The following is a 21847-nucleotide window of genomic DNA, read 5'->3' on the forward strand; positions in this document are numbered from 1 at the left end:
CACACTGTGTAATATGTCTATAATTAGTGGTAACTGTGTATTGTTTTATAAAGTTAGTTTAAGAATCTATATAGAGAATTACTTCCATGAAATTTAGCCCTACTAGGTGAACCTCCCATTTGATAATGACTTGGCATCTAGGAAGGGACGAATTGTGACTAACTGTGGCTACCTATACTCGTGGCTAAACGATGAAGAGCAAAGGGGAGTTTTACAGAAATGAGGACTTCCTGAAGGTTGCATGAAGGTACAACTTCTATAGTGCATCACTGTAAATATCCTTCCTCCAATTTTCCACCTATTTGGTTCTCTTCCCTTCTCCAAAGTCGGCTTCCAAACTTACCTGTGCAATATATATTTTTGCACACATCAGCCTAACTTAAAATCATTTGTATGTAGGGGTGTGTTATATAAATGTCTATATAAGGAAATATTGTCTCCCTTGTCGGAAACAAAATGCAGACCATCTGTGGATTTAGCACTGGGTAGAAAACTTCCTAGCTGATGATGAACATAATAAATCAAGGTGACTGAATGCCAAGGGAAGGTGAAATTCAGGGGCTGAGCCTTCCACCCCCAACAGCTTCTCCTTGTAGCTTCTACTTTTAGTACTAGATCGTGGAAGATCTAAGTTGCATTAACTCAGGGGACATGAAATTCCCTTAGCAGAGAATCTTAACCCATGGTCCATGGATGTGGAATGACTTCTAGCTTCCTGAAACCCTTGAAATACATGGCAGATATTGTGTGGGTGTGCATTTTTTTCTGCAAAGAAGATACAGAACTTTGATTAGACTCTCAAAGCATTTAGTAGTGCGCCCCCCTCTACCTCCTGCTGTGAAGAACCATTTCTCTGGGCATTGGGACGTGCTGAAGGATTTTCAGAAGAATGGTGTGATCTGATTTGTGTTTTTACAAAGATCACCGGTAACAATATGGAGGAGAGTCTGGAGTTCCCTTTTCATTAGAAGAAGAAACTTTAACACATAAAGTAAATACCCTATCTCCTTTAAATCTGTTACAAAGTGGCACCCCCCAAAATAAAGAATTTCCAACTTCAGTTTGGCACTCAATACTGTTTGAAAACCATTTTTTCAAATGAGAACAAATATTTAAAGCATGGAGCACAGTGTGGACATCAGGTACTAGGGCTGCACCTAATAGTGTAGTGGAAAGAACATCAGTCATGAATTTACTTTTTGGCTCTGCTATTTACTCAAGCTATGTACTTCTATAAAATAGGGGTCATGACGATTATCGCTACATCATAGGGTTATGACAAGGACTAAATACAAGCGATATGTGAACCCACTCAGCAAACTACTTGACACATAGTGGTCAATAATATTTATTGTCATTAATATTCCCACATCTCCATCTTCCGTCCTGCCTCACCTGAGCTGCAGATATGTATGTACACTCCATCTTGGCCAGGTCAAAAACCTCCCTCATTACTCATCTGCAGCTCTTGACTTGATGCACACTTTCAGCAGACAACCTTCCCCTCCTTTATCCAAGACTCGAACTTCAACACTTGCCACTCCGTTTTGGAATTTACTTCCTGTCTCAGAGGAAGCAATGAACCCTTTCAAAGCCTTTCCTTCCACCTGAGATTCTGAAACATTCTCCAGTAGAGCCTTATTCCAGTCATTATATTCAGTTGTACTCACCCTTCAAATCCTTGGATTTGGCGTCTTTCTCTAAGATTATTGAAACTGTTTACTCTAAGGCAGTGGATCCTCGTCTGGATGCACATTGGAATTCCCTGAGGAGATTTTTTTAATGCCTGGGTCCCACCACTGAAAATTCTGATTTAATTGGTCTGAGGAGCAGTGTTGGCCCTGGGATTTGTAAAACTCCCTAGGTAATTTTAATGTCCAACCAAGGTAGAGAATCTCTGGTCTAAAGTCAGAAATGACCTTCTAATTGCCTGTTTTATTGCTTTTTCTCAATTTTCATTCTATTTGTTGAAGTGTTTGAGTATTTAGTCACATCTTCCCACTGGAAAGCCTCTTCCCTTAGCTTATGCGATACCTCTTCCCCTTGATTCTTCTCTGACATCTCAAGACCAACTCTTTTCTTCTGCCCACTCCTTTAAATTCAGATGTTTCTCAGGGTATTATATTTGGCTCTCTTTATTTCTGACTGTACATATTCTCACTGGATGATTTTTTCTACTCTCACTACTTCAGGAACCATCTATTTCTAGATGATTACACACACACACACACACACACACACACAGTGACACCATTTCCTTGAACTTAAGATCTGAATTTGGAGCTATCTCTGCATACAGCAGTTGGATCTAATGTCAGACTGCCTGGGTTCCAATCCCAGTCCTATCACTTACTACCTCTGTAATATTGGGCAAGTTATTTAGCATCTCTGTGCCTCACTTTACTCATCTTTACAATGGGGATAATAATGATTCCCAACCTCATAGCATATGGGGAAGATTAAATAACATAATCCATCTAAAGTGGCTTACTCAATGCCTAGTGCTTAATGAATGTTAGATATTTCACTTATAATCATCGTTATCATTCCCCAAAGAGAGAACATGCTTCTAGCTTCTAGACTCTCATAGTACTTTACCTACACCACTATTGCAACATCAATCATACTGCAGCACTGTAGCTGGTTTATACCTGCCTTCCTAAACGTACTCTGAATTCTTTGAGGGCAAAGATTGCTTCTTATTCATCTATATCTTCAGAGTTTAACACAGAACTTGGCACAGATAAGCAGACCACAGATAGGAAATAGGTTTCATCTCTCTTGCTAACTCTAATTGACTGACAATGTTTGCATGGAATGCTGTGTTGATAAGGATGTGAGGCTGCAGTTGGGCTCAGCAAGAAAGAGCACCACTGTTTGATCAGGGATGTCTGCCATGGGACAGGTAGAGAGAGCAGTGGCACAAGTGCCGTTGATATCCCATACCAGTTTCAGATGCTATATAAATAATTGTTTATTGATTAAGTTTTCATGAACAAATTATACTGGCTGAAAGACATGAGCAAATTGGAGGTGTTGCTAAATAACTTTTCTCTTAGAGTTTAATTTTTTGGGCAATCATTATAGATTTTTATGCTAGAAACTTGTGACAACTAGAAGCATAACATGCTTACGGCAGAAAATTCATCACAGGTGATCAAACGCTGTTGAAATTTTCATTTCATAGGCCTTGCTACATTATATTACACCTGCCATCTGTGATATTTACCACGTAAATACAGATTCTGAGGTTGAGTTCTTTCAAGATTTTTGTAGGAACTGTTATCCAAACTGTTTAGACATAGGCCAACAAGAGTTTATACTACTGCTAAGTGCTTGAAATAAGAGTCAAGAAATGTGCTTTTCAAATCTGGGCTTCTGTCTACACCTTGAACCCACAAGCAGCAATACTGTTTGAGCAGCTTCTGCTGTGGGATGAAGTGGCTTATTAGCCAGGGGCAATTAAGAGGAAAATAACAGTCCCTTGTGCCCATTTAGTTCAAGATGAACTGCATTCACCTAACAAAGTACCTGGAACAGTTGACACTAGATGAATGTTTGATGCATAAATGAGTAACTGAAAAAAATGGATGGATGGATAGATGGATGACAGATAAGCTTTGCTCCCATGTAATCTTGGTAAATACAGATTGGCAGTTTTAGTTTTCTTCCACCAGATGGCGATAACGTGAGATTTAGGTTTAGGTTGTAATACAGAAAGCAGAAAACAACCAAACAAACAAAAACCATATTAGGAGAAAGAGAAGCCACAAAAGACAGGTTAAGAAGGGAGAAACGAAATGTCTGTGTCAGCTGCAGTATCTCAGGAGTCTACGATCTTCTGGGATTTGTAATAGGTCCTCCCTATACCTTTTTTTAATGCATGGGTGACTTTCATTCATAATTACTTTTCAGTAAAATGGCTATATTCAAAACTAATCTTACCTGTTATACAAATTATAGGGCAATTCTCATAACTAAAATTATTATCCTTGATTTATATATCCATTTTTTTTTCATTTGTTTTATACTAATTTCTTAGTTAACTGATGCCTCCCTTGGAAGTAAGGCTGCTTGGGAACAGTTGCCAGCCTGTGTGCCTCCAGGAAATGCACCCCTGCTATTACCTACCAAAAATCATATAAAGTAAGCTTGCCTAAGGCTCATTCATCCTATTAGCAAAGAATTGTGAATAATATTAGATTAGTGTCCATCTCTTAATTCGAAAGCTTTTGGAAAATAAGAAAACCAGTTTTAAAATCCAGCACTCTGTGTACATGGCAGAGGGGGGGTTCTGCTTTCTTGGCAAATAAAGATAAGAATATGAAGATACTTTCAAATGGGATCAAGTATTTCCTCTTATTAATATTCCCCCCCAACAAGCCCTGAATTGAATGACACAGTAACTTCCCTAAAAAGTGGAAAACAACAAACAGACTCAGGAATATTTCATTATAAATTACATAGCATATCATCTACCCTTTACTAAAGAAAAATCAGAACAGAAAACCTTTTTAAACCTCCTTGTAAACCCTTGGTCATCGGAACACAAAGAGGCTGACAAGGCTTTTAGGGAAGGAAATGAAGGGAAACTAACAATTACTGAGTCCCTAAAAACTTTCACACTTATGATCACAATTAATTCATATCACAACCTCATGATGTACATATGAGAGTCACAGACTTGATTTCCAGACTCAACTCTTACTACTTCTTAGCTGCAGAAACTGGCAAAGTATTTCTCTCCAAGCTTCAGTTACCTCATTGGTAAACTGGAGATAACCTCTCATATCTCATAAGGCATGCACGAGGAGTAAATTTAAGCATCTAGCAGAGTCCTGGAACAGAGCAGGTACTATTCAAGTTTTTTTTAAAATTATTATTACTACTTTTATTTTTATTATTGTGATTATGGTATTGATGATGATGATGATGAAGTCAACTTTGCAGTGAACTTTACAGGCTCAGAGGGCTGAAGTAACTTGCTTAAGGCTGCAGAGCTGGTGAGCTTAAAAGGCATCTAGCACAGTGTCTGGCACTATAGCAGGTGCCCAATCAACACTATGTTACCTTTCTTCCTTCCTATCTTAAAACTCAATGATTTTCTGAGAATTTTATTCCTTAAAAATAATGTCAGGCTCACCTTTAGCTAGGCTGATGCAAGATGCTACCATATATTTGTGAAAATCAACAACATTTTTTTTAACACATAGGTAGCAATATATGAACTAGAACAACAAAGAGGTTTCCAGACTTCACAGAAAAGATGATCACGGGGCCCACCATGTTGCTTAATGTAGGTTAATTCATTTCTTCCCCAAAGAGGCACATATTTTCCCTCCTAGGTATCTCTAAAGATCATGAAGTCAGTGGCAAGAAGACCCTAAGTTTCTAGACCTTCACCTCCTGGATCTTTATACTTTACATAACTCAATATAGCAAAGGATGGTGCTAGTTAAAAATTTAAATAGGTTGCAAACATGTTTATTTCAGTTCATGGATGATAGAATCAGGTTTTTGTCCTTGACTTTTTTCAGGTCTCACTCTACACATTCTCCCTGGGTAATCTCATCCATCCCCAGGCATCTCCTACTATAAGAAACCTGTGAATTCAAATCTACTTATATCAACAGTCCAGATCTTTCCTGAACTCTAGGCACACATTAACAACTGCTTGACAGGAAAATCCACCTGGATGTCACCCAAGCAACTTAAACTTAACATGTTCAGAAAGAAACTCATTCTCTTCCCTTCCAAACCCACTCCTATTTTACTTCTCTTGGTAAATGGATCACCATCCTCCCAGTTTTCCAACCTTGAAATTTAGAGTCATCTTTGACTCTGTTATCTCTTTCAACCTCGACAAGTAATCAATTACTAAGTCTTATCAATTCTACCACACTAATACCTCTTGAATATGTTTCTTCACCTCTACTGATACAGCCAGAGCTTAGACATTCATCACCATTCTTAGCCTGGGCTAATTCAGTGTCTTCATAGATTGTCTCCCTGCACCCAATTTTCCCCAATTGCAATCAATCTTCTATACTGCTGCTTACACATCTACAATTCGCTTCTACAATTCTCATCCTAAAAATTATAATTCATCGTGAAGTTCTCTATCACTTAAAAGCTTTTTTAAAAAAAAAAGTTTAAAGAAAAAAAGGAACTCCTAAATTGGGCATGCAAGACTTTTTGTCATCTGGCGCCAATGCACCTCATGCTTTTCATATTGAAATTTTCATCATGCTAGGCCTTTTCACAGTTTTATGCTTTTGCACCTGCTAATCTACCCTCTTGGAATGTCCGTTTCCTAGTAAACTCTTATTCAAATATTAAGACCTTGATCAAATATCACCCTTCTATGGACCCTGACTCACCCATGTACTTCCATAGCACTTTATCTGTAAAAGTACTTACTACATTTAATTGTAATGATTTGTTGGATGCCTATTTTCTCCACCACATTATGAGTTTCCTACAAGCAGAAACTATCATGGTCATCTCTATCCCCAGCATCTGACTTGAGGCCTGACACACAGCAAGTGGTAAATAAAAACTGAATGAGTAGAGAGCACTTCAAGATGGCAGAGGAGTAAGACGTGGAGATCACCTTCCTCCCCACAAATACATCAAAAATACTTCTACATGTGGAACAACTCCTTAAGAACACCTACTGAACGCTGGCAGAAGACCTCAAACTTCCCAAAAGGCAAGAAACTCCCCATGTACCTGGGTAGGGCAAAAGAAAAAAGAAAAAACAGAGACAAAAGAATAGGGACGGGACTGCACCTCTGGGAGGGAGTTGTGAAGGAGGAAAAGTTTCCACACACTAGGAAGACCCTTCACTGGCAGAGATGGGGGGTGGGCAGGGGGGAAGCTTCGGAGCCACGGAGGAGAGCGCAGCCACAGGGGTGCAGAGGGCAAAGCAGAGAGATTCCCGCACAGAGGATCGGCGCCGAGCAGAACTCACCAGCCCGAGAGGCTTGTCTGCTGACCCGCCGGGGCAGGCGGGGGCTGGGAGCTGAGGCTTGGGTTTTGGAGATCAGATCCCAGGGAGAGGACTGGGGTTGGCTGTGTGAACACAGCCTGAAGGGGGCTAGTGCGCCACAGCTAGCTGGGAGGGAGTCCGGGAAAAAGTCTGGACCTGCCTAAGAGGCAAGAGACCATTGTTTCAGGGTGCACGAGGAGAGGGGATTCAGAGCACCGCCTAAACAAGATCCAGAGATGGGCACAAGCCGCGGCTATCAGCACGGGCACCAGAGACGGGCATGAAACGCTAAGGCTGCTGCTGCTGTCACCAAGAAGCCTGTGTGCAAGCCCAGGTCACTATCCACACCTGCCCTCCCGGGAGCCTGTGCAGCCCACCACTGCCAGGGTCCCATGATCCAGGGACAACTTCCCCGGGAGAACACATGGTGCGCCTCAGGCTGCTGCAACGTCACGCTGGCCTCTGCCGCCGCAGGCTTGCCCTGCATTCCATACCCCTCCCTCCCCCCCAGCCTGAGTGAGTCAGAGCCCCTGAATCAGCCACTCCTTTAACCCCCTCCTGGCTGGGCAAAGAACAGACCCCAGAGGGCAACTTACATGCAGAGGCGAGGCCAAATCCAAAGTTGAACCCCAGGAGCTGTGTGAACAAAGAAGAGAGAGGGAAATCTCTCCCAGCAGCCTCAGGAGCAGCAGATTAAATCTCCACAATCAACTTGATGCACCCTGCATCTGTGGAATACCTGAATAGACAACGAATCATCCCAAAATTGAGGCAGTGGATTTTGGGAGCAACTGTAGACATGGGGTTAGCTGTATGCGACTGACTAGTTTCTGATTTTTTTTGTCTATCTTAGTATAGTTTTTAGCGCTTGTTATCATTGGTGGATTTGATTATTCGTTTGGTTGCTCTCTTCTCTTTTTTTTATTACTTTTTAAACTTTTTTTAAGTTTTAATAATTTTTTAAATTTTAATTATTTTATTTTATTTTTTTCTTTCTTTCTTCTTTCTTTCTCCCTTTTCTTCTGAGCCATGTGACTGACACGGTCTTGGTGCTCCACCCAGGTGCCAGGCCTAAGCCTCTGAGGTGGGAGAGCTGAGTTCAGGACACTGGAGCACGAGAGACCTCCTGGCCCCACGTAATATCAGTCAGCAAGAGCTCTCCCAAAGATCTCTGTCTGTCTCAACGCTAAGACCCAGCTCCACTCAACGACCAACAAGAACCAGTGCTGGACACCCCATGCCAAACAACTAGCAAGATAGGAACACAACCCCACCCATTAGCAGAGAGGCTGCCTAAAATCATACTAAGGTCACAGACACCTCAAAACACACCACCGGAAGCGGTCCTGCCCACCAGAAAGACAAGATCCAGCCTCATCCACCAGAACACAGGCACAAGTGCCCTCTACCAGGAAGGCTACACAACTCACTGAACCAAACTTACCCACTGGGGGCAGACATCAAAAACTATGGGAACTACGAACCTGCAGCCTGTGAAAAGGAGACCCCCAAACACAGTAAGTTAAGCAAAATGAGAAGACAGAGAAATACACAGCAGATGAAGGAGCAAAATAAAAACCCACCAGACCAAACAAATGAAGAAGAAACAGGCAGTCTACCTGAAAAAGAATTCAGAGTAATGACAGTAAAGATATCAAAATCTTGGAAATAGAATGGAGAAAATACAAGAAACGTTTAACAAGGACCTAGAAGAACTAAAGAGCAAACAAACAATGATGAACAACACAATAAACGAAATTAAAAATTCTCTAGAAGGAATCAATAGCAGAATAACTAAGGCAGAAGAACGGATAAATGACCCGGAAGATAAAATAGTAGAAATAACTACCACAGAACAGAAAAAGGAACAAAGAATGAAAAGAACTGAGGACTATCTCAGAGACCTCTGGGACAACATTAAACGCACCAACATTCGAATTGCAGGGGTCCCAGAAGAAGAAGAGAAACAGAAAGGGACTGAGAAAATATTGGAAGAGATTATAGTTGCAAACTTCCCTAATATGGGAAAGGAAATAGTCAATCAAGTCCAGGAAGTGCAGAGAGTCCCATACAGGATAAATCCAAGGAGAAACATGCCAAGACAAATATTAATCAAACTATCAAAAATTAAATACAAAGAAAAAATATTAAAAGCAGCAAGGGAAAAACAACAAATAACATACAAGGGAATCCCCATAGGGTTAACAGCTGATCTTTCAGCAGAAACTCTGCAAGCCAGAAGGGAGAGTCAGGATATATTTAAAGTGAGGAAAGGGAAAAACCTACAACTAAGATTACTCTACCCAGCAAGGATCTCATTCAGATTTGATGGAGAAATTAAAACCATTACAGACAAGCAAAAGCTAAGAGAATTCAGCACCACCAAACCACCTTTACAGCAAATGCTAAACGAATTTCTCTAGGCAGGAAACGCAAGACAAGGAAAACACCTACAAAAACAAACTCAAAACAATTAAGACAATGGTAATAGGAACATACATGTCAATAACTACCTTAAATGTAAATGGATTAAATGCTCCAACCAAAAGACAGACTGGCTGAATGGATACAAAACCAAGGTCCATATATATGCTGTCTATAAGAGACCCACTTCAGACCTAGGGACATATACAGACTGAAAGTGAGGGGATGGAAAAAGATATTCCATGCAAATGGAAATCAAAAGAAAGCTGGAGTAGCAATTCTCATATCAGACAAAATAGACTTTAAAATAAAGACTATTACAAGAGACAAAGAAGGACACTACATAATGATCAAGGGACCAATCCAAGAAGAAGATATAACAATTGTAAATATTTTTGCACCCAACATAGGAGCACCTCAATACATAAGGCAAATGCTTACAGCCATAAAAGGGGAAATCGATAGTAACACAATCATAGTAGGGGACTTTAACACCCCACTTTCACCAATGGACAGATTATCCAAAATGAAAATAAATAAGGAAAGACAAGCTTTAAATGATACATTAAACAAGTTGGACATAATTGAGATTTATAGGACATTCCATCCACAAACAACAGAATACACTTTCTTCTCAAGTGCTCACGGAACACTCTCCAGGATACATCATATCTTGGGTCACAAATCAAGCCTTGGTAAATTTAAGAAAATTTAAATCATATCAAGTATCTTTTCCAACCACAAGGTTATGAGACTAGATGTCAATTACAGGAAAAAAACTGTAAAAAATAAAAACAAATGGAGGCTAAACAATATGCTACTAAATAACCAAGAGATCACTGAAGAAATCAAAGAGGAAATCAAAAAATACCTAGAAACAAATGACAATGAAAACACAATGACCCAAAACCTATGGGATGCAGCAAAAGCAGTTCTAAGAGGGAAGTCTATAGGAATACAATCCTACCTCAAGAAACAAGAAAATCTCAAATAAACAACCTAACCTTACACCTAAAGCAATTAGAGAAAGAAGAACAAAAAAACCCCAAAGTTCACAGAAGGAAAGAAATCATAAAGATCAGATCAGAAATAAATGAAAAAGAAATGAAGGAAACAATAGCAAAGATCAATAAAACTAAAAGCTATTTCTTTGAGAACACGATAAACCACTAGCCAGACTCATCAAGAAAAAAAGGGAGAAGACTCAAATCAACAGAATTAGAAATGAAAACGGAGAAGTAACAACTGACACTGCAGAAATACAAAGGATCATGAGGGATTAGTACAAGTAACTATATGCCAATATAATGGACAACCTGGAAGAAATGGACAAATTCTTAGAAAAGTACAGCCTTCCAAGACTGGACCAGGAAGAAATAGAAAATATAAACAGACCAATGACAAGCACTGAAATTGAAACTGCGATTTAAAATCTTCCAACAAACAAAAGCCCAGGACCAGATGGCTTCACAGGTGAATTCTATCAAACATTTAGAGAAGAGCTAACACCTATCCTTCCCAAACTCTTCCAAAATATAGGAGAGGGAGGAACACTCCCAAACTCATTCTACGAGGCCACCAACACCGTGATACCAAAACCAGACAAAGATGTCACCAAAAAAGAAAACTAGAGGCAAATATCACTGATGAACATAGATGCAAAAATCCTCAACAAACTACTAGCAAACAGAAGCCAACAGCACATTAAAAGGATCATACACCATGATCAAGTTGGGTTTATCCCAGGAATGCAAGGATTCTTCAATATACACAAATCAATCAATGTGATACACCATATTAACAAACTGAAGGAGAAAAACCATATGATCATCTCAATACATGCAGAAAAAGCTTTTGACAAAATTCAACACCCATTTATGATAAAAACCCTCCAGAAAGTAGGCAGAGAGGGAACTCACCTCAACATAATAAAGGCCATATATGACAAACCCACAGCAAACATCATTCTCAATGGTGAAAAACTGAAACCATTTCCACTAAGATCAGGAATAAGACAAGGTTGTCCACTCTGACCACTATTATTCAACATAGTTTTGGAAGTTTTAGCCACAGCAATCAGAGAAGAAAAAGAAATAAAAGGAATCCAAATCAGAAAAGAAGAAGTAAAACTGTCACTGTTGGAGAAAGAAATGAAAGGAATCCAAATCAGAAAAGAAGAAGTAAAACTGTCACTGTTGGCAGATGACATGATACTATACATAGAGAATCCTAAAGATGCTACCAGAAAGCTAGTACAGCTAATCAATGAATTTGGTAAAGTCGCAGGATACAGAATTAATGCACAGAAATCTCTTGCATTCCTATACACTAATGAGGAAAAATCTGAAAGAGAAATTAAGGAAATACTCCCATTTTCAACTGTAACAAAAAGAATAAAATACCTAGGAATAAACCTACCTAAGGAGACAAAAGACCTGTATGCAGAAAACTATAAGACACTGATCAAAGAAATTAAAAATGATACCAACAGATGGAGAGATATACTATGTTCTAGGATTGGAAGAATCAATATTGTGAAAATGACTATACTACCCAAAGCAATCTACAGATTCAGTGCAATTGCTGTCAAACTACCAATGGCATTTTTCACAGAACTAGAAGAAAAAATGTCACAATTTGTATGGAAACACAAAAGACCCCAAATAGCCAAAGCAATCTTGAGAAAGAAAAACGGAGCTGGAGGAATCAGGCTCCTTGATTTCAGACTATACTACAAAGCTACAGTAATCAAGACAGTATGGTACTGGCACAAAAACAGAAATATAGATCAATGGAACAGGATAGAAAGCCCAGAGATAAACCCATGCACTTACGGTCATATTACCTTTGATAAAGGAGGCAAGAATATACAATGAGGAAAAGACAGCCTCTTCAATATGTGGTGCTGGGAAAACTGGACAGCTACATATAAAAGAATGAAATTAGAATACTCCCTAACACCATACACAAAAATAATCTCAAAATGGATTAAAGACCTAAATGTAAGGCCAGACACTATCAAACTCTTAGAGGAAAACAGAGGCAGAACCCTCTATGACATAAATCACAGCAAGATCCTTTTTGACTCACCTCCTAGAGAAATGGAAATAAAAACTAAAATAAACAAATGGGACCGAATGAAACTTAAAAGCTTTTGTACAGCAAAGGAAACCATAAACAAGATGAAAAGACAACCCTCAGGATGGGAGAAAATATTTGCAAATGAAGCAACTGACAAAGGATTAATCTCCAAAATTTACAAACAGCTCATGCAGCTCAATATCAAAAAAACAAACAACGCAATCCAAAAATGGGCAGAAGACCTAAATAGACATTTCTCCAAAGAAGATATACAGATTGCCAACAGACACATGAAAAGATGCTCAACATCATTAATCATTAGAGAAATGCAAATCAAAAGTACAATGAGGTATCACCTCACACCACTCAGAATGGCCATCATTGAAATATCTATAAACAATAAATGCTGGAGAGGGTGTGGAGAAAAGGGAACCCTCTTGCTGTGTTGGTGGGAATGTAAATTGATACAGCCACTATGGAGAAAGTGTGGAGGTTCCTTTAAAAAGTAAAAATAGAACTACCATATGACCCAGCAATCCCAATACTGGGCATATACCCTGAGAAAACCATAATTCAAAAAGAGTCACGTATCACAATGTTCAATGCAACCTTATTTACAATAGCCAGGACATGGAAGCAACCTAAGTGTCCATCGACAGATGAATGGATAAAGAAGATGTGGCACAGGGCTTCCTTGGTGGCGCAGTGGTTGGGAATCTGCCTGCCAATGCAGGGGACACGGGTTCGAGCCCTGGTCTGGGAAGATCCCACGTGCCGCGGAGCAGCTGGCCCCGTGAGCCACAATTACTGAGCCTGCGCATCTGGAGCCTGTGCTCCGCAACGAGAGGCCGCGATAGTGAGAGGCCTGCACACCGCGATGAAGAGTGGCCCTCGCTTGCCACAACTAGAGAAAGCCCTCACACAGAAACGAAGACCCAACACAGCCATAAATAAATAAATAAATACTTTAAAAAAATAAAAATAAATTAAAAAATAAAAAAAAGAAGATGTGGCACATACATACAATGGAATATTACTCAGCCATAAAAAGAAACGAAATTGAATTATCTGTAGTGAGGTGGATGGACCTAGAGTCTGTCACACAGAGTGAAGTAAGTCAGAAAGAGAAAAACAAATACCGTATGCTAACACATATACATGGAATCTAAAAAAAAAAAATGGTTCTGAAGAACCTAGGGGCAGGACAGGAATAAAGACGCAGATGTAGAGAATGGACTTGAGGACATGGTGAGGGGGAAGGATAAGCTGGGCCAAAGTGAGAGAGTGGCATGGACATATATACACTACCAAATGTAAAATAGATAGCTAGTGGGAAGCAGCCGCATAGCACAGGGAGATCAGCTCGGTGCTTTGTGTCCATCTAGAGCGGTGGGATAGGGAGGGTGGGAGGGAGACACAAGAGGGAGGAGAAATGGGGATATATGTATACATATAGCTGATTCACTTTGTTATACAGCAGCAACTAACACAACATTGTAAAGCAATTATATTCCAATAAAGATGTTAAAAAATAAACTTATTGAGTAATAATAGGTTATTAAAAGGAAATTAGGATGACATCTTTAAAGACAAACTTATCTCGTCTCAAAATTCATTTTGATCACAATGCAGAGAGACAAAATCCGAGGCTGGCTAGCTCTTTATATTGACTTAATATAAAATTGCTTATACTTTTAGAACAAACTGTCACCAGAAATACATTCTTATTTAAATTCACAACATTATTAAGTCAACTACTCTACACTCCAATTCCATAATCCACAACTCACAATTGTAAGTTCATATTTTGTAAAGACAAACTTATAGAGAAATATTTGAATGGTAACTACACATTTCTTAAAGCATAATAGAACACCCCCAGAAAAATTCCCATAAGAAGACATTTTCCAATTTCCAGTTATGCAGAAGAATAAAATTACTCATAACAAAGTTTCAGTCTTTAGCTGAATAAATAGGGAAGATTAATACGAATTACTTGAAAAGACAGATGTAAGACCTTTAGCAAGTATGTTAAGAGCTAAAAAATGAGTAACATAGTTAATATAAACATTTAGTGTATATCTAAATGTTGGTATGAATATCTTAAATCTTTGGCTCCATTTAAAGTTTTTCTAACGTAAGATTCCAATACTAATTAGAATACAGCAATTTTCATTTGTAATAACCACACTTTACATGATCTGTGGTCCCCGAGAATTTGCATCGCTAACAAGTCTGTGCGTGATGCTGGTCCGGGGTCCATGCTTTGAGAACCACTGATCTAGATAATCAAATTAATTTTTTAAAAATCTCAACACAGACTTATTCTTTTTAAAAAAAATAACCTGTGCCAATGTCAGTATCTTTTTTTTCCCTGTGTAGTTAAAATAGTCTAATACCGCATATCTATCAACTGAAAAGAAATAAGGAAATAATATTTCTATCTACCCCTGTTTTCTATTTATTAGAAACTGTCTTGTCAATCCATAATTGAAAAACCAAGGCTGTCCAAAGGATATGCCCCACATTATGGCTGTGGTAGGAAGGGTTCCAACCAATTCTTACCTTCCCTTAGGACTGTGTTGCACAAGGTTTCAGCATTCTGTGGACAAACTTTCTGGCCCTCTGCTTCGTAGTCCCCACTAACCTTTTTAAAGCTCTTTTAGATGCCAAATATTTATTTGAGACTTTTGTCCCATATAGGCAATGGCTTGAAAAGCACTTAGCTGTTTACTTTTCATCTTACTATAAATTATTTATCCTTCAGTCTGTAAATGGCTATTTGTAGGATTAGACAAATTTTGAATGCTCTGATAAGAGGATTGTTGCATCCAAATTCATGCACAATCTGACAACCTCAGCTGGATTGGCATATGAAACAGATTCTCTAAGCATATGTAAGTAGCGCGAATTATTAACCAGTTAACATCAGCAAATTTGTTTTTGAAACTTAAGTTTATGCATACAAGCATTCCCTAATGAGAAATAATATTAGCTATAAAAATCCAATAAAAACATACCTTGAGTAGATTTCTCTACTTCTTTCCTCTTCCTACTCTGGCTATTGTAATTCATCCTCAGCTCTTGGTTATACTCATGCAGAGTTTCTCTGGAGTTGTATGTCTGTCTTGGTTTTCTTCCATCTTCACTCTCATCGGAAGAACTAGTATAAGCTAGGTCCACTTCATGCTTGACTTTTGACAGAGGCTGATAGGGTTTGCAGTCTGTTTGCTCCATCTCTGATTAAGCAAGCTCAGTTTCATGAAAAAAGGAACTCCTTTAATGTAAGCAGTCCTGAAAGAAAGAGGGAAAAACACAAGCCGTCTTAGATTTGTCCTTTTGCGAGAAAATGCATCTGGCTGATTCACAATTGGTCCTGATAATACTGTCAAAGGAGGGGAGCAAAAAACAAACTAGATGACATGAAGCTAGCCGGAGGCAATAATAACACTGTGTTACATGCATACCTTGTCAAGCAGTTAGGATTAAGTTGGAGGTAGCAGTATTAGAAAATACAAGGTGAAAGAGAGTCAGCCTTCAAAAATATTTGTATTGGAAGGCAAATAAAGGACAGCATTGTTCTATGGTGTGTGCATGTTTTTAATGTTAAAGTCTGTGGTCAGATTAAAAAAATATTGTAAGATTTGAAAGTGGCCAGAAGTACAAATATTAACCCAGCACATCCTACATCTGAAATGAAAACTGGTAAGAGAACTACATTCAGAAAAAAACACATACTTGCCTCTGGTTTAATATTGCATTTAAGAAAGGGGCTCTGAGGAAGAGAATGATTCTGAGTTAGAGAGGCTCATGAAATAAAGTGTCCTTAAGGGGGACTGAGCTCTATGTGTTCATACTGTGGCTTCTGCGCCTCAGGCTTGCAGAGCATTTTTAATGAGTTAGGTGGTGGTAAATTTTTGTTCTTCATAGTACCGAGAGGACATAAACAACACTTCTGGTGAGTATACTGGTGTAGGAACAGCAGGATCTAAATTGGGTTTAGAAATAGAGATTTAACACTTCATGATAAATCACTGAAAGAACCCCCCTTCCCCACAGAATGCTGAGCTAGGAGCCACTAAGGCTCTTAAGACCCATAGAGGCATTATCCACCTTACTTAGCACAGAGTGGTTTGAGAAGATCAAACGCCACCTGAGACGTCAAAGTCTTCTGAAAAGTTTAAAGTCCTGTCAAAATGTTCTTATTTTCATTCTCTGCATTATTTTATCATCATTTTCATCCGCTGTTGCAACTCTGTAACTTGGTCCTTTCATACAATGTTAAAGAAACCTAGCTTGAAACCAAATAATGCCATGATTTTATTTTGCAGTGAAAATGACTCCCTTATTTTTCTTCAGCTCTTCACCATATGCATTGTCAAAGAAATCATCAGGCATCTAGATAGTGGCTCCTTTATCATGTACAGTATCTCACTTTTTGGAATTTCTATTGCATGTACAGCAAAAAGAACACTGAAATCACTCAATAAAGCTTATCGATTGACTGATACGCATTCAATGGTACATAATGCTTCGTAGTATGAGCAAAGTTTCACTAGTTGAAGTCTTAGTTCCCTAACCAGGTCCTTGAAGGCAGACTCTGAGTCTTATTCCTCTTTATGTCCCCCATACCACTTAGCACTACTCTAGGCACATACGTAGTAAAAACTATTTAACTCCTGAATCTACAAATTCCATTAAGTGGCCCACGGAGACACCTAGCTTGGTTGAACTGACAGCAGAGTTGAGCATCCTTGGAGAGAAAGCAGATAAAGTATTATAAATGAATATATACTGACGATTTGACAATAATCTAAGCTCATGCCATCTCATGGCTTCACATACTGACTATACACTCACAGTCCCCCAATCTGTAGCTCCAGCATAGGTCCCTCCCCTGAGCCATAGACTTGAATATCCAACTGCTTACTCAATGTCTCTACTTGGATATTTAAAAGGTATCTCAAACTTACTATGTTCAAAACTGTTTCCCTTCCCAAAACTGCTCCTTTCATAGTCTTCTCCACCTTGGTAAATGGCAACTTCATTCTTCTGTTTGCTCAGGCCACACTACTTGAAGTCATCCTTGATTCCTGTCTTTCACATCCCACATGCAATCCATCAGTTCATCCTGTAGGTGTTACCTTTGAAATATATCCAGAATCTAACAACGTCTCTCCACTTCCCCACTACCACACCAGGATTATTGCAAGAGCCTCCTAATTGATCCGCTGCTTACACCATCAATCCCTTATAGCACGTTCCCCACGCTCCAGCCAGAATGAAGCTTTTAAATCTAAGTCATATCATGTCTCTTCTTGGCTCAAAAGTAGCAATGGCACCCTATTTCCTTTAAAATAAAAGCTGAAATCCTTACAGTGACTTAGGTGGACCCCTACAATGTCCACCTCTCCCTCCCCTAACGTCTCCAAACTCATCCTCTGATATTTCCCCCATCTCACGCACTCTAGATGTATTAGCCTTCTTGCTATTTCCAAAAATACCAGGCACGATTCCACCTCAGGGCCTTTGCAACCTCTCACTGTAAACCACTGAAAAGTGTCATTTCTCATCCTCCTTCCTGTCTTTCATAGCACTTGTCACTAAATGATATACTGTATATTTTATTTGTTTATTGTCTGCCACCTGTCTCTCCCCTCTAAAATGCAACCTCTATGAAGGTAGATATTTTTATCTGTTCTGTTCATTCCTATATCCCCCAAATGAGCACAGTGCCTTGCATATAGTAGACATTTGATCAATACCTGTTAAATGAAATGAATAAACCATTGCCAAGACTCACAAGAGGGGCCAGAGAGAATATAGAAATGAATAGGCCATAGTCTCTGCCCCCAAGGAACTCACAGTTGTTATGTAATATAAGTGATAAATAAATAACTCTACTACAAAGCAGAATGAAATGACTCAAAAAAAAAAGACAAAGTAATGTCTGAGCACCAATGATGAAGATATTGGGAAAGGACTGCTTATTTGTTCATCACCAACACCATCACCACAACCACTGAAATTCCATTGAGCATCTAAAGCCAATTTTAATCTCTTTCTTCTTAGGTTCCCATAGCATATTCTTCAGAAAGTAAACAGTTGCCTGGATTTTAGGCCTTGACTTAGCTACAAACAGTGCAAACTGAGAAATGTACCAATAGCAGACTTCCCGAGATGCATTGTTGCAGCTGAAGATTGGTCTTTCACCCAGAAAAGGAGGCATCAATAAAATTCACTTCATTTTAACCAACACATACAGTTCTTTGTTCATTAAAGACTGAAAGTTTACTGAGCAGGGGCGGAGAGCTATTTTCCACATAAGCTCATTGATAATGCAAAAATATCAATCAAGGACCTTATAATTAAAAATAACAAAAACATGCTTGATAAAATGTTATAATAAGGAGATAAATAGATATTATTTTATTTTCTAAAGCACACTTCCGATCTCTCACTTGCTCTTTCAGTAAAATCTTTGGTTCACTCTGCTTGGGATTAACATAGCAGAGGTATGGCCAAAATAATGCTCCCTCTTAAGCCTCTACTGGTTATAAATTTACACCACTCGAACCTGACAAGTTAAATTTAAAAATGAAGAACATCTCACTTCTAATGCCTAACGTTGTGTTTTGGTTACTATGATTTATTATGTTAAAATCACCTGTATTTTTATGTATGGAAATCTAGACATTCTTCTTTCCCTCAGTATGTGTACTTGCAACATGAAAATGAGATGAGAGAGAGAGAGATTCCTATGGCCATTCTGAACCATTCTTGAAGTTCTAATCACAGTTATTCACAGCTATAATCACTGAGTGTCCCTTGGAAACAATCTTACACCACAAATTGGTAAAAACCAAGAGAAAATAATCTTTCCCTGTTCCCTGACCCTCAACCACAATTTCTTATGTTAAAATCTATGTCACTGGACAGAGGTGGCAGAAGATATACTCCAGCTCTGTTTAGACACATGATACGGAGGCATACATAATTGTGTGCCTAGAGCTGTGAAAGTATATAACTGTGAGATTTACCAAGGTCTTGAGAGACAGAGCTTGACGTTACTCAAAACTAGTTCACCTTTTGAAAATAAAAAAGTGGTAAAACATTAAGAAAGAGATTAATATTTTAAATGTAACAAAGTTTGAAAGCACAATAATTCTGAAAAGATGCTGTTCTAAATACTAAGGTAAAGAATAGGCTCATATCTGCTTAATTTACTTTTTTTTTTTTTTTTTTTTTTTTTTTTTAGAAGACTTGTATCTTTTTTTTTTAATTTATTTATTTAATTAATTTATTTATTTTTATTTTTGGCTGTGCTGGGTCTTCGGTTCGTGCGAGGGCTTTCTCCAGTTGCGGCAAGTGGGGGCCACTCTTCATCGCGGTGCGGGGACCGCTCTTCATCGCGGTGCGCGGGCCTTTCACTATCGCGGCCCCTCCCGTTGCGGGGCACAGGCTCCAGACGCGCAGGCTCAGCAGCTGTGGCTCACGGGCCCAGCCGCTCCGTGGCATGTGGGATCTTCCCAGACCAGGGCTCGAACCCGTGTCTCCTGCATTAGCAGGCAGATTCTCAACCACTGCGCCACCAGGGAAGCCCTGCTTAATTTACTTTTTCATTCAGTGCCTGGAGGTCCACTGACAAGCCAATGTCATTTAGACATGATGATGACATTATCAACTAGTAGAAAAACCAAAGGTACATATAATGCAATTCACATCAAAATAATTCTTTATTTCTCTATTATTTTGATAATGATAAACTTTTTTTAAAAAAGCAATTGTGGGGGCTTCCCTGGTGGCGCAGTGGTTGAGAATCTGCCTGCCAATGCAGGGGACAAGGGTTCGAGCCCTGGTCTGGGAAGATCCCACATGCCACGGAGCAACTGGGCCCGTGAGCCACAATTACTGAGCCTGCGCGTCTGGAGCCTGTGCTCTGCAACAAGAGAGGCCGCGATAATGAGAGGCCCGCGCACCGCAATGAAGAGTGGTCCCCGCTTGCCACAACTAGAGAAAGCCCTCGCACAGAAACGAAGACCCAACACAGCCATAAATAAATAAATAAACCCAAAGTTTAAAAAAAAAAAAAAAAGCAATTGGGTAGGTAAGCGCATGCTGCTAATGTAACAGAGTAAAAAACAAAGAAGTCAATTATCTTTGCTACTGCAGAAGATCCATTCAGATAGATCACATAGTATAAATTCAAATGTCACCACCTGTGGTTTACCCTTGTGTTTTCCACTTTCTACTTGCTAACAAGATAAACTCCAAGGTGACTTCAGAGGAGACCCAAGGAGGTTTTATGTTTATTTCTTTAGTCACATAAGGCTATGGAGAGACAATCTGGTATGGGGAAATCACTGGCCTTGGAATGGCAGAATTATCACAACAAAAGCAGCAGCTGCCCCAGCAGCAGCTAACTCATGGCAGTTACCAGGTATCAGGCCTACCAGACACTGTAGTAAATGCTTTACATATATTACCTCTTTTCATTCTTATAGCACCCTATGAGGTAGGTACTACTTTTATACCCATTTTATAAAGAAAACCAAGGAACAGAACAGTTAGGCGACTTGCCCAAGGTCACACAGCTAGTAAGCAGGAGAGCTGAGATTTCAATTCATACAATCTGTCTCCAAAGGCCACACTCTTTTTTTTTTTTTTAAAAAGAACTAAGGGTTTTTTTTTTTTAATTAATTTATTTATTTATGGCTGTGTTGGGTCTTCGTTTCTGTGCGAGGGCTTTCTTTAGTTGTGGCAAGCGGGGGCCACTCTTCATCGCGGTGCACGGGCCTCTCACTATCGCGGCCTCTCTTGTTGTGGAGCACAGGCTCCAGACGCGCAGGCTCAGTAGTTGTGGCTCACGGGCCCAGTTGCTCCGTGGCATGTGGGATCTTCCCAGACCAGGGCTCGAACCCGTGTCCCCTGCATTGACAGGCAGATTCTCAACCACTGAGCCACCAGGGAAGCCCCAAGACCACACTCTTGATCACTATTCCACTTTGTCTTTCAGAAGAATACCTGGAATAGTGGCCTAAGGTACATCATCTTCCCTCTCTCGGGGCCTCTAGTTTACCTAAATATAAAAGGAGAGTAGATTATCTCAAAGAGCTCTTCCAGCTCTAAAATCCCATGATTGTATACGAAACTGAAGGGAAGCTTAAATTGATTGCCCCCCAAAATGGTGGGTATATTCAAAGCCAAGTTTACATTATTTATCATTCCTCTTCCTATCAGCTTGCCTTCCTTCCTTTCCCCTCCCTTTTCCCAATCCTTTACACTCATTCCAATCTATTATAGGGTAGTTTAAGTAAAATATTGCTTTTGAATCCGTGGGTCTGTGTATAC

The 21847-nt window shown here is 39.4% G+C and overlaps 1 protein-coding gene across 1 annotated transcript in view; it reads right to left on the reverse strand.

Annotated features, from left to right (window-relative positions):
• LOC103010379 (teneurin-1-like) overlaps nt 1–21847 on the reverse strand; it is a 305445-nt gene that overhangs the window by 61891 nt on the left and 221707 nt on the right. Inside the window, exon 2 of the mRNA XM_057537692.1 lies at nt 15517–15790. Within this exon, the coding sequence (XP_057393675.1) occupies nt 15517–15733 (217 nt within the window). The 5' untranslated portion in view covers nt 15734–15790. The remainder of the gene's footprint in view (nt 1–15516; nt 15791–21847) is intronic.

The sequence above is a fragment of the Balaenoptera acutorostrata genome, chromosome X, assembly GCF_949987535.1.
Source record: "Balaenoptera acutorostrata chromosome X, mBalAcu1.1, whole genome shotgun sequence".
Classification (NCBI taxonomy): domain Eukaryota; kingdom Metazoa; phylum Chordata; class Mammalia; order Artiodactyla; family Balaenopteridae; genus Balaenoptera; species Balaenoptera acutorostrata.